Source organism: Hippopotamus amphibius, chromosome X (assembly GCF_030028045.1).
Source record: "Hippopotamus amphibius kiboko isolate mHipAmp2 chromosome X, mHipAmp2.hap2, whole genome shotgun sequence".
Classification (NCBI taxonomy): domain Eukaryota; kingdom Metazoa; phylum Chordata; class Mammalia; order Artiodactyla; family Hippopotamidae; genus Hippopotamus; species Hippopotamus amphibius.
In genome coordinates, this window is record NC_080203.1 from 22826409 (window position 1) to 22839342 (window position 12934).

General features: G+C 49.5%; 1 protein-coding gene across 5 annotated transcripts in view; it reads right to left on the reverse strand.

The window, feature by feature from the left end:
• Window positions 1–1714: 1714 nt before the first annotated feature.
• Window positions 1715–12934, reverse strand: part of BCORL1 (BCL6 corepressor like 1) — a 60879-nt gene continuing 49659 nt past the window's right edge. For all 5 annotated transcript variants that reach the window (XM_057719016.1, XM_057719019.1, XM_057719015.1 and 2 more), the window contains 3 exons: window positions 8421–8498; window positions 7200–7353; window positions 1715–3963 (listed from right to left, as the gene is read on the reverse strand). In XM_057719016.1, the coding sequence (XP_057574999.1) occupies window positions 3681–3963; window positions 7200–7353; window positions 8421–8498 (515 nt within the window). In that variant the 3' untranslated portion in view covers window positions 1715–3680. The remainder of the gene's footprint in view (window positions 3964–7199; window positions 7354–8420; window positions 8499–12934) is intronic.

A 12934-nucleotide genomic window follows, 5' to 3' on the forward strand; every position in this document is an offset into this window, starting at 1 on the left:
CCCCTAGGCCGCACTGAAAGGATAAGATTATTTAATAAGAGGCCGTCGTCCTCACTCCAGTCCGGACCAGGGATGCAGATTTACCTTGCACTTTATGGGATTCACAGTCCATAGCTCCTACCTTCCCACTCTGGCAGAAGGGAACCCAAAAGCAAGAAAACAAGAAACTGCTGTTTGCTCCTGCTTTTAACTCACCTCCTTTCTGCAGAGAAATAAAGGGTGTACACGCTCACACACCCAACTGCCCATGGCTGTCCACGGGCCCCCAAAGGACCATCGCCTGTTCCTTTGGGGACATTCTGACTTCCCACAGCATCTCCCTCCTGCCCTAAATGGAAACCCTTATACTACTCCCACAACTCTCCCTTCATCCTTTCTTCTGAATCTCAAGGAATCACCTTTTCCCCTCCCTCTACCTGTCCTACCTCCAACACACTTTTACCAATGTATTAAAAGAGAAAAAAACTGTCACTACCTGGTTCCCATGGTTCCCCATCACCTCAGGCAAAAGTCAAAGCCATATTCGTTGGCATGGCTGGCAGGGCTCCTATACTCTCCTTCCCTACCTGTACCTTCCAGCTCTGGTGACACTGAAGTGGCTTGTAGTTTCCTGCACATACTACCTTTTTTCTTTGTCTCCAGGCCTGTGCTCAGATGTCCCTTAGTTCAAAGATTCTTCCCTGCCACCCCTAATTCCCATTTTTCTACTTGTCAGCTAGGCATCACTTTTGACCAGCACCGTGCCCTTGCCCATCCCTCTGAGCTCCCATAGCATCCTGGGCCTAGCTGAATCCTTGCACTCACCACATGGCCTCAGGATCAGAAAGTGGGGAAGTGAAGGCCAATGGGGAGGATTAATGTGCTCCTCCATCTGAGCAGTCACAGATCACTCCTGGGGCTGGCTAGACTCCCGTTGGCCAGACACACAGACCCTGACACAGCTCTCCAGAGACTGCAGCCACAGTGAGAGGTCCTAAGAACATAACTTAAAGGGGCCTCATCCCAGGCTGCAGACATCCCTTTCCCCTCAAAGAGTAAACAGTAACGGGCTCATTCTGGAGCCAGCAGTCAGAAGGAATCATAGCTTCTTCCACTGGTTTTTGGAAGTAGGGAGGAAAAGTTTTAAAATCTACGATGGGCATCTTGCCTCCATAGTAGCTGGGTCTTAGGAAAGCAGAACCTCGGAAAGCCTGCACTGTGTAGGGGGCAGGGGGGACACCGGCACGACAGTGAGGGCAGTGACAAGACCATGAAGTCAGCTGCTGACACAGGTGGCCCAGGGCAGGAAAGAGTGCTGGCAGGCAGGTGATTTCCTTCAGTTAAAGAGGATCATCTTTCACAGCCACCTAAAAGAGGACCCCTCCCTCCAGTCATGCTCCTCCAGTGGGGAAGGAGGAATGTGTGCGCACGTGTGGGGGCACCCCCCCCAACACCCCCTCCCTGCCGAACCAACGCAGGTACTCAACTCTCCCCACTGGCCCACCCCCAGGATTTGCCTCTGCCTTTCATTTTCTTTCCAGATCTTGCCCCAGTGACCCAAATGCTCACTGGCCACTCCACCTTGTCCTCATTCACTGCGCCCATAAGGACCCCAAACTGCAAAGCAGGATCAGGGCTTTCCCCACGGACTCCATGGGGATGCCAATCTTCTTTAACCATGGAAAAGCCAATACGGGGAGGAGAGAAAAGAGAGACAGGAGACAGAAGCCCTGACACAGGTTTTTCAGTATGCAAGTGTTTTTGACTCCACAGCCAGTTGCTTAAAATGAAACATAAAGGGCAGCCAGAATACACACCCAAATGCAAAAAAGTAAAGGCAAACATAAACCACACAATACCATGAACCCCAACAAAATCAAAAAATTAAAACCCAAAAACCCCTCAACTTTATATATATATATATATATATATTTTTTTTTTTTTAAAAAGGGAGAACAACTGTTCAAAACCAACTGGGCAGTATGGTGGGGGTGGGGAGCAGTCCTACAGAAGGGGGCCTAGAACCTCCCCCTGGGAACAAAGAACAAACACAATGCAAAGAAAATAACCACCAATGCTCCTGCAAGGGTCAGGAGTCTCCAGAGAACAGATTGTCCCATCCTCAAACTGGCTTTTTTTTTTGCCTTTTTTTTGTCTTTTTTTTTCCATTTTCTTCTTTTGTTGTTGTTGTTTTAGCACCTGTACAATAAAACTGTACCATCTCCAACCAGAGCCGGCCACAGGGAGGCCGTCCCGCCTTTGGATGGCACATACTCTCTACAAGGATTGTTCGGAAAAATAGCGATTGGTAGAAAAATAAGAACAAGAGTGGGAAAGACAATGCCACAGAGGGGGCTGGGACAGGGAAGCAGCCCAAGCCCCTCCCTCTGTCTCCGCGAACAAACCCAGCGCTGGAAGGGAGGCCTGATGGGGCCGTCCACTCAGCCCCAGGTCCCTAGGCAGGAGTGGAGCCCGGCCGGAGACCAGTCTCCTGCCCTCACCTAGGAAATAGCTGAGACCTGGGTTCAATGTCTGGCAGGCAATCCCAGAGCCCTTTGCAGATGCCAAAGGAGAATGGGGGTGGGAGGCAGAAGGAGAAGGAGGGAGGAGAGAGAGCAGAGAGTGGAAAGGGGTGCCTTGAGTCAGACAAGGGGGAAAGATAGGGACAAGGGTGGGGAGCTGAGAGGCTCAGTATCCAGGAAGGGTGAGGCCGGGGTGGGGTAGGGTGGCCAGGAGTGCAGGGGAGAAAGCTGCGGGAACAAACCCATATTGTGCACTCAAGGAGGGCAGTGAGGACGGCAAGGAGGGGGCAACTTTATCCTTCAGACCCATTCTTAACTCCCCTCCATTAGAGTAACTCATTAACCCCTTACTCCCACAATCCTCCCCTCCCCAGGAAACACTAATCTCAAGACAGCAGGGCTGCTGCAAAGGGCGACAGGGGCGGGGGGGGGGGGTCACGACACGACTTGGGGAAGGGTGAGCACCAAAGCCTCAGGATTCACCCCCAACCCCCCAGACCTGGGCCAGCACCAGCCACCGTCATTAGTCACAAGTTAATGGCCCGCCCACCCCTCCCCAGTGGTGGAAAAAAACCTGCCAGTAACTTCTTCAGAGGGAGGGAACAGCTTCAGAGCTTAATCAAGAAAGACAAAGGAGGTGAAGAAAGTCCCTCAATACAACAAGTTGTCTCAAATCGTCACAGTGATACAGACTTATCAGAAACCAATGAAACAATACAAATTAAATACTAATAAAATAAATACTATGGAAGACAAAAGAACACAGGGGAACAGAGGGGGCGCTCAGAGATTCGGGTTTTTCTCATTTCTCCTCCAGACAGGCCGTGGCCACCCAGGGCCCAGGTTTGGTCTTGGTCACACACAAGGAGGCCAGTCCAAGGGACCCTGGCGCCACCTCCCACCACCCTGGGACCTCTTGTCCTCAGACGTGGAGTTCAACTTTCCACCCCCATCACCAACCACGACAACAATGATGATGAGAGGGAGATGAGAACTAACTGTAACCAAAAAAAAGAAAAAAAAATCCAGTCACTAATGCTGGCATCGATAAGGCGGCTTCTTGTTGGTCCGTATTATTGCCTTTCTGCAGTCTGCTGCTCGGTGGGGGAAAGACATGGGAGGTGGGGGAGGGGTGAACTTGGGAGGAGAAAGAAGAAAAGGGAGGGGCTGTTTTCCTGGTCAACTGTTCCAAGGCTGGAACTCCACCTCGGACCCCAGGAGCCGAAGCAGCTCCGCCTCGTACCGCACCAGCTCCACAGTCTCAGAGGAGCCTGGGGCGGAGGTGGCGTCCATGCCTCCAGGCCTCTCGGCGGGGGTCAGCAGCTGACTGGAGGCCACCTGCCGGCAGAACTCGGCCTTAGGCAAGGTGGCGATTTCAAAGTGCGGGAACCGGGCCTGAAAGATCCTCGAGGAAAGCTTCAGCCTCTTCAGGACATCGGTAAAGAGAAACCAGTTGCAGGGCCTAGAAAAGGCAAGAATAGGAGTTGGGGGGGGGGCTCGAGGGGACTGGGGGGGGGCGCCAGGAGCAAGTGGGAAGGCTGCCGGGGTCTGGCCACCCTCCAGTAAGCCACAGACCCCTCGGGTGTAGCGGAGGTGAACATTTTCTCCTGTCCCCTACATTGGCAGGCCTAGCTTTCAGCTAAATGGCAAGCACTCAACCCATGAGTGACCTCTTCCAAAAAGTGGGAGAAGGAGGGAAATGGGCCTTCCAGAACCTAAAACTCTGAGCAGGCTTCCCCAGGCCTTGCCCGCACCCCTGACCTGGAATTTACCATCTGCTGGGACCAGTTCTGCCCTGAGCGACCCCTGCCAGCCTGTCTGGTTTCCCTTTCCTGTTCTCACTCCTGCTTCCCCTGCCTCCTTGTTCTCCAAGATCTTCACTAGCAGAGGGGGAGCCATGGAGAGAGGCCTAAACTGCGGGTAATCCAAAAGGCATTTCTCTTTGGCTCTGGAATGCATTAGACAAGTTTTTTCTCCAGCAGCAGCACCATCGTTTCTGCAGGGCCGGAGCTCACATTACAGCTACAGCCAGTCTGACTTTGCTGAGCACACCCGACTGGGCGGCAGCCTGGGGACAGCTGGGAGCGGGGCTGCGAGGCTGGCCCAGGCCAAACGCTTGCTTTGCCTAAACCACGAAGAAATGCTGCATCCCCGCGTCAGTGGTCCCTGTTTCCAGAGCTGTCCCTCCTCTGCACTCGCCATTCCACTGTCCCACTTCCAGCCTTTGCCACTTCTAGCCTGGACGATATTGCATCAGCCTCCTAACTGGTTTCCCTCTGCCAAGAGTCACTCTTCTGCACCCCCCACCCACCCTACTGGATCCTCTGTTACTCTTCGTTTTCCAAAAAGAACATCAGACCTTTTCACTCGCTCCCTAAACCACTTTCAATGCATCCCCAGTATCTCCAGCAAAAAAAACCCTTCAAATTCTTTAGCATGATTATTATGCAAGACCTTCCAAATACCACCCCATTCAACCCCTTCAGCCCTATCTCCACCCAGTCTCCCCCCCCCCACACACACATACACACACACACACTGTATCCCCATCCCACCAAGTGCCAGCCATCTGATGAAGGACTAGCCCTGTTTTCTGAACTTGAATGTCTCAGTGCCTTTGCTCCTGCCACACCCTCTATCCTCCTTTCCTCGCTGGCCCAGTGCAGACTTCCTGTCACCCGTGAAGCCTTCCCCCCATGTAGCCGGTTGCTCGTCCCATCTTCCACAGTCTCAAGACATTTGGTTTGTACCCCTATTACAATACCTGTAACAGAGCCTATTTCGGAAAGAATATAAAAGAATTATAAACTGTGGTTCTCTCTGTGGCACAGGAATGGGGACTTGGGGTGGACTGGAACTTTAATTTTTCACTTTACACCCTTCTGAACTGTTTGAGTTTTTTACAATAATAAATGTGCTTAAGAATTTGGCCTTTTATTAGAGTTAATGGTATACTGGTCTGTGTCCTCCACCAGACAGGAGATTCTTTGAAGGCCAGAGCTCTATTCCAGCCCTCAGGGTTTGACCTGGTGCAACTGCTTAAGACATGTTTCTGGAATTGAATGTTCTGTACAGCACCTAAAACTTCTACCCAGACCCACAGTCCTCATCCATAAAATGCAGCATTTCTTCCGAATGACAACAGCCTCACACAATCAGGGAGTGGGGTGTTCTGGGTTAAGGGAAAGGGACTACAGATGCCAGACACTTGGACATCGCTTTCAAAGAATGGAGGAGAAGCCCCCCAGAGCATTAACATTGGTGATCGGAAGTCAGTCTTGCTTTGGTAAGTTCTAAGGCACTTCTGAAGCCCACAGGGCCTCAGTGTCATCATTCTATACTCTCCCCCGTCACCACCCCGCCCCGACTTCTTTAAGAACATATTCACATCGTGCTGCAACCATGTGGAAAGGCAGACCCAGAAGTGCAGCTGGAGGATGTAACATCAGGAAAACCAGCTCTGCTGGTACCAAGCTCTCAACGGAAAACCTGCCTGCCGCCCAGCTTGCTGAGTGGCCCACGGCACTCGGTTGCCCCAGGTTCTGTCCACACCTAAAGCACATTACCCCGGTCCTTTTACTGCCTGAGGCCTAAGATCCTGTTTCAGAGAAGGAGGTGCTGAATACTTTGGAGGAATTAATTAACTGTGCAATACTATATCCCAGAGGCCCAGCCCCGCCCTCAGGGATCAGCTTCTGCCCAGAAGAATAAGGACCGAAAGCCCCTGAAACTTGATCCCTACTCCAGTCATCATAGAGGCTATTTTTATTCTTATGGGGGAGGGAGAGATACAAAGAAACTGTGGTCTAGTGGTTCAAGTTGTCAACTGAGGGGCTCCCTCAATGGGCTCCTAATCCACTGTCCCCCGTCTCTATCATGTGCACTTCATGTGCCTTCATTTAAAAAAAAAATAGGGTCTGATATTTTAAAAATAGGTATCAAAGAAAAAGTCTCCTTAAAAGTGTTTGCAAAGGTATTTGAAATACGTGAAGACACCAAGAAGAGGACACAATGATGGAGGCCAAGAACAAAAGGACAGTGTATCCTGCATCCTCCTAACCAGCACGGCCATGGCCCTGCAGGCTGCTGAACTCCCTTCTGAATCATCAAACAAAGGTTAAATTGGGTTCAGTCTACTGCTAAGTATCAAGTATATTCTAGTCTCTGAAAATGGGTGATCCTCGTTATAATATGCACGGTAATCTGAGAGGACAGCAGCAATGCCATCATCTCGCCAACATTAAGGCAATGAGAAACCAGCCTGTGGATTACTTAAGGATCCCAGTGGCCCCAACAGCTATGGCAACCATATGTCCCAGCTTTTCCAAGAATCTCAATTTCAAATATTCTGTCTGGCTGTCCCCAGAAACCACAAAAATATTCCAGAGATTCTAATAGTTCACCAGCCCAAATATCTCCCAGATCATCTCTTACACCCAGAAACAGCACAAAAATCCTTCAGAGAGTGAATATAGATTTTGGTTTTGGAAAACACACATGGTCAATGTACCTTGAGCTATTCTGAACATATCTAATCTGGGTTGGAAAGTCAGGTTGGCATGTGTTATCTTTCCAATGCTCTAGCATTTGTTCTCCAGGTCTCAGCTTCCTTCTGGAGAACTCTACCCTTCCCAGGGAGGTGGGCCAGGGTTGCCAGGATCCTAGCGCTCGGTCCCCACAGATCTCTCAAACACTTACCCGCGGGACACTGACACTTGGAGGTTGTAGCAAGGGAGAAGAGGCTTGTCTGAGAGCTCAAACATAAAATCATCCTCTTCCACATCATCTCCTTCTTGATCAGAGCTCCCAGGAGGATTATGTAGGAGGTCACAGGCAAACCCGTCTTTTTCCTCTGTAAAGACATCATACAGGGAATTAACTACATGCATAAATGCAAAGAAAAGAGATGCTCCAACAAGAGGAAGGGGTGTGGCGGTGGGTGATCAGGAGACAAACAACCAGATCCCTGGTCGGGGCCGAATGTCTCTGATCCTACGGCTCACATCCTTGGGAGGGCACGGGAGGTTCTAGCCCCAGGAGGTAGTACTTTGTGGCCACAGATTCATTATACTCCTCCACCTTTCAACTGGAAAAAAGCAAGGTGGTGTGAAGGATGCGCTGCCCAACTGTTGGAGACAGAAGCCTGAAGATACCATCAGCAGTCACAGGCAAGGGAAAAACATTTGCCCTTCAAAGCGCAGCGTTCCCAAGCTGCCCGACTGCCTGCTGGGGTCCCCAGAAGCCCGGAGAGGGTTCAGCCTGTTCCCTTCCCCAGCCGTGTGTTTGGGTGTGCCCTGTTTCTCCTGTTCCGACTTACCCCAAGCTTAGGAGTGGGCGCTTCCCTTGACCTGCAGCCCCTGGCCCAATGGGTGAAGGCTGGATGATGGCCGCACATAAAGGTTCACTGCTCTTCCAACAGAGGAAAGCTTGGGCCAGAAGGCTAAGAGCTCAGGAGACAGCAGTTATCTCAGAAACTTTGTGTGCATCTTGGGGGCAGGGTAGGGAGGGAATGGTAGCTGCCAGATGAGGGGCTGGGTCCCTCTTGAATGCGAGCAATACCAGAAGAGGTGACAATGCACATAGGGGCTTCTGGTAGGGTTAGGACAAAGCAACAGAGGAGAAAGGGAGCTTCAAAGAGAGAGAATTTTAAAAGTACCCAGGGTGGGGAGTGGTAGAGGGCTAATGACAAATGGCTTTGTCCAAATCAATGGCATCTCCTGGTTTTGGGCAACAAGTTCTGAGTCTGGGGGAAGCATGGGATAGAGTGTGGGCTGAAAAGTTCTGTAAGCTACTAACAGGTGAAGAAGGGCTACCTCCATTACATCACTCCTGTCTTTGAGGAGAATCAGTGAAACCCAAAGCAGATCCCATTCCTCTGAGCCATACACAAGGGTGGGAAGAATCCCACTTAAAGCTTACCCAACACAGAACTGCTGTAGAAGTCCCAGGAAACGCCAGGATCACCCTCTGCCCGGCCCTGAAGATCCGAGAGGTGATCTGATGAAAGAAGAGAGGGCAGTGAGAAAAAGAGGTGGACTAGAGACAGAATCTAGAAGCAAAGTATATCCCTATGGGGTTAGGAGAATGGAAGATGGAAAGGAAGGACCACAAGAGGGGCTGGGAGCAACCCGAGAGAGGTCCACTTCCTGCTAATCATCAGAGGTTACAAACCAGTAGTCAAGAGCCAAATCCATCCCACTTACCGCCTGGGTTTTGGCCCAGTGTTTTAAACCCCCACAACTTAATTAACTTCTAACACTTTAAAATTTGGAAATTTCACTGAAAAATTCAAATTTCCAACTTTTCTTGGAAAAAAAAATTAGGAGATCTGGCAACACTGTGTCCTCATTCCTGCATGTCAACAGTTGGCTTGATGGAGAGGCGACATGTGTGTTCTCCAGTTCAGCAGGCCCCACCCAGCCTGCTCTGCTCTCTAACACGATCAGCCTGAAGGCATTTCGGCCTGGGACCCCTGCTTCAAATGATATAGGGCATTACTCTGCAAGCAGAATCCTAGACCAATCCCAGGATTTCAATTCCCTGCTGGTCACAATATTCATGTATCCAATCACAATCTTGCCAATTCAAAGTAAGGTAAGGAAACATAATTCCTTCTGTTTCATCTTTGAAAACATGGGCGTGGGGGTGGGGTGATGAGCAAGTTTATCCTCATGAAAATCTATTGCTTTCCACCCCTAGGTATATACCCAAAAGAATTAAAAACAGGTATTCAAACAAAAATTTCTACATGAATGTTCCACAGCAGCTCTATTCACAATCTCCAAAAAGTGGAAACAACCTAAATGTCATTCACCTGATGAAAGGAAAAACAAAATGTGGATAAACACAATGGAATATTACTCAGCCTTTAGGAGGAAAGAAGTACGGATACACACCACAACATGGATGAAACTAGGAAACAAGGAGGCTAAGGGGTTAGGACTCAGCGTTTTTGTTTTTGTTTTTGTTTTTCGGTTGTACAGCTTGCGGAATATCTTAGTTCACCGACCAGGGATTGAACTTGGGCCCTGACAGTGAAACACCAAGTCCTAACCACTGGAAATCCGTCCCCGCCCCCGCTAAAAAAAACTGAAACCACCTTTTGCTTGATCCGAGAACAGACATCAGGTCACCCCTTAGCCTCCTTATTTCCTAGCTAGGCATCATCTAGGTGAATCATTTCACCTCTCAGCCCCATGCGGACAAAAAGCAGGTTTCCATGACAAATTCAACTGTGTCATCTGTGGGCACATGGCCCAGGGGTTGCCAATATGCCACATAGTACAGTTGGCAAGCTGATTTAGCTGTGTATGGTTGCCACCAGCCCTCAAGTGACACCTGGACAACAGGACAGCAGAGAGTCCAAAGGGCACAGGTGAGGTGAGGGTGCCCCCTGAAAACCAAATCCCAGGAGGAAGTTTGGAGCTATTCTTAAAGGAGCAGAGCTAAGCTTCCCGGATGGAAGGCAGCGCCACATTCCAATATACCTTCCCTCTGGGTCACACATTCTACCAGCAAAAATGCCCATCAGCTGTTGTGAGCTTCTGAAAGAATTCGTTTTTTAGCAACCTTCTAAGAAATGAGGGGTTCCTTCCAAGAGAGAAAGGCAGTCAGAGAGAAGCTTTCAAAGTAATGGCTGAGCAGCCAGAGTGGAAAATCTTTCGGCATGTACATTAGATTTTTTGTGCATTCCATGAAAAAACTCTGAGGTCACGGCTGCCAGCTTATTTCCTCTTCTGTAACCCTGTGCCATTTGGGAGTTGGAAGCAATTTCTTCCAAAGGCATCTGTCAGGTAGGTGTCTATTCTGTGCCTAGCCCTGTGCTAGGTGTCCTGGGAGATAAAGGAATGAAATCCTAAGTTCCCTAAAGGCAGGGACCACGTCTGTCCTGTTCATCACTGTCTCCCCAGTATCAAAGTCCCGGTGCCTGGCACACAGTAAGAGCGTAAGAAATATATGGGGAAGAAAGTGGGGGCGGGGGAGGAGAAATTACTACAGGGGGAGACTATAAAGTCATGTGCTTGCTCAGCCTGGGTCTGCAACATACGCAGTCAAGTGACTGCTGTCCCCCCCAGAGGTCACGTGAGGACTCCATCAGAGCAGCCCTTGTGAACCACATTCCTGGGGCTTCTCTCTTGGAGCTGCCTTCAGAGCCCCCGGCACATTCCTCTAACTCTCCTCACTGACAACAGATCTTTGTCATTTGCAGGTGAATCTGCCTTTCTGAGACAGCCCAAAGTTAACTGGCACAGGCAAAGATGCCAAAGTCGGAACAGGCCCACAAGTGGCACACAAGAGGAACCACCAAGGTCCGCTTGACGAGGCAGCTTCGAGGCACGTTTCCTCACACGTCTTCACATACAATCAGGATGAAGAGTGACTCCTTCTCCTTGATTCTCCCTTGCCCTCCCCTTAACTTTCAGTTCCTCTTATCCTTGCCTTCAAAAAGTACCCTCAGCCCAGCAATCCCGCTCCTACGTATATATCCCAAAGAACTGAAAACTCAGACTCAAACAAACATCTGTTCACAGCCCACTAGGCACAATTTCCAAAAGGTAGACACAAGCCAAATGTCCATCCACTGATGAACAGATAAAAGAAAATGTGATTTATCCATACGAGGGGATATTATTGAGCCTTAAAAACATGTCACTACGTGGATAGACCTTGAAAACATGATGCTACATGAAAGAAGTGAGACCCAAAAGGCCCTGTATTGTATGATTCTATTCATATGAAATGTCCAGAATGCGCAAATCCATGGAGATGGAGTAGACAGGTGGCTGCTAGGGGGCTGGCGGGGGGGAGCAACTGCTTAATGGGTATGGGGTTTCATTTGGGGGGGATGAAAATGTTTTGGAGCTAGATGGAGGTAGTGGTTGTACAACTCTGTGAACACACTAAACGCCACTGAATTGTTCACTTCTAAATGGTTAATTTTATGTTATGTGAATTTTGCCTTGATAAAAAAAAAATTCTTTTAAAGTATTCAATGTGAGCAGTGACCCTGGCAATCAGAGTTTCTCTATTTCCCAGGGTCCCATCGTACCCTCCCCACCTCCCCCAACCAAGTCACCAGCTGAGGGACATGAAAGGAGAGAAAAACAAAAAACAAGTGGTCTTCGACATGGGGTCATGTGGCTGAGGTCTCTGGCAGGAAAAACAAAAACCTGCAATTCAGTGACCTCAAGTGGTAAATTGCTAACCCTTTCATCAGTGGAAGGAAAAGCAGTCCTGATACTTCCTCCAATGTCCCAACCCAAACTGCAACCATTCCCCCCAGCTCCCACATTCTTTCCGACACAGGACGAAAAACGAACCTGGTTTCCCTTGGCTAGGTTGGATATTATTCTTTTCTTCAAAGGGTCAAAGGGAAATCAGTCACGTGCCTGCCTGTAACCTGGCCCCAGGAGGAGGTCTTCCAAAGGCCTTTCGGAGGGTTTGGATGGCTTGGTGTTCCGAGCCCAAGGACAAGGGAGAAAGGGTTCACTGTCTGATTTCCAGGACCCAGAATTGTACCTGAAACCTAACAGGTGCTCTATAAATGCACAGATGAATGAACACACGAAGGAGCACCGCTATACCCTTCAGGATCTCAGGAGAAATGGGCCTCATGTTAAGCCAAGCCAATGTAGGAAAATCCACAATTTCAACCCACATGAATTACCAACATCTTCTGCTTTACAAAAGAATTCACTATAGGATACCACTCCTTTGTGTATTTAAATGAGGATTTGACTCCCAGACTTCAAGAACAGGGGACTTGCACAAAACGAGGGATGCTCTACACAAGGTGCAACCCTGACACTCTGGCTCACCGTTTCCTCCCTTTACATCCTACAGGGACTCGCCTTCATTTGTTGCCCAGTGGGATCTCCACAAGGGGAGGAAGAAGACAATCTATGGAGAATTTCGTCAGGCAAATGCCTGGGGATGAAAAGCAAAAAGTTTTTTAACTACCTCAGCCAGACAGGCAAGGTAAAAAGAAATCCAGAAGTCCACACAGATGTGTCTAGGTGTACGGGTTGGGGAGGTGGGGCAGAGGAGGGAACCGCCTCTCCAACCCTCAACCTCATGGTGCTTCCTGCAGCCACTCTACCCAGTGGTTCCTTGGCATTTGGGGCAGGGGAGAGGTATGGAGATGAAAAAAGAAATACTCAGTTCGAGGAATCAAAAAAGCTCCTGGTGATGGTTGCACAACATCATGAATGTAAAAATGCCACTGAATTGTTCACTGCAAAATGGTCCTGTTAGGTGAATTTCTCCTCAATTTAAAAAAAAAAAGGCCCTGAGTATTAACTTCTCATCCTCCCAAAACAGCCTTTGGGCTGAAGTTCCTCCTCCCGGTACCTGCTGACTGCTGCCAGTGCCTGCCTCCCCCAGCTGCCAAGATCCTAGCCAGCTTGAGCACTTTCCCTAACAGCCAGTCAGAG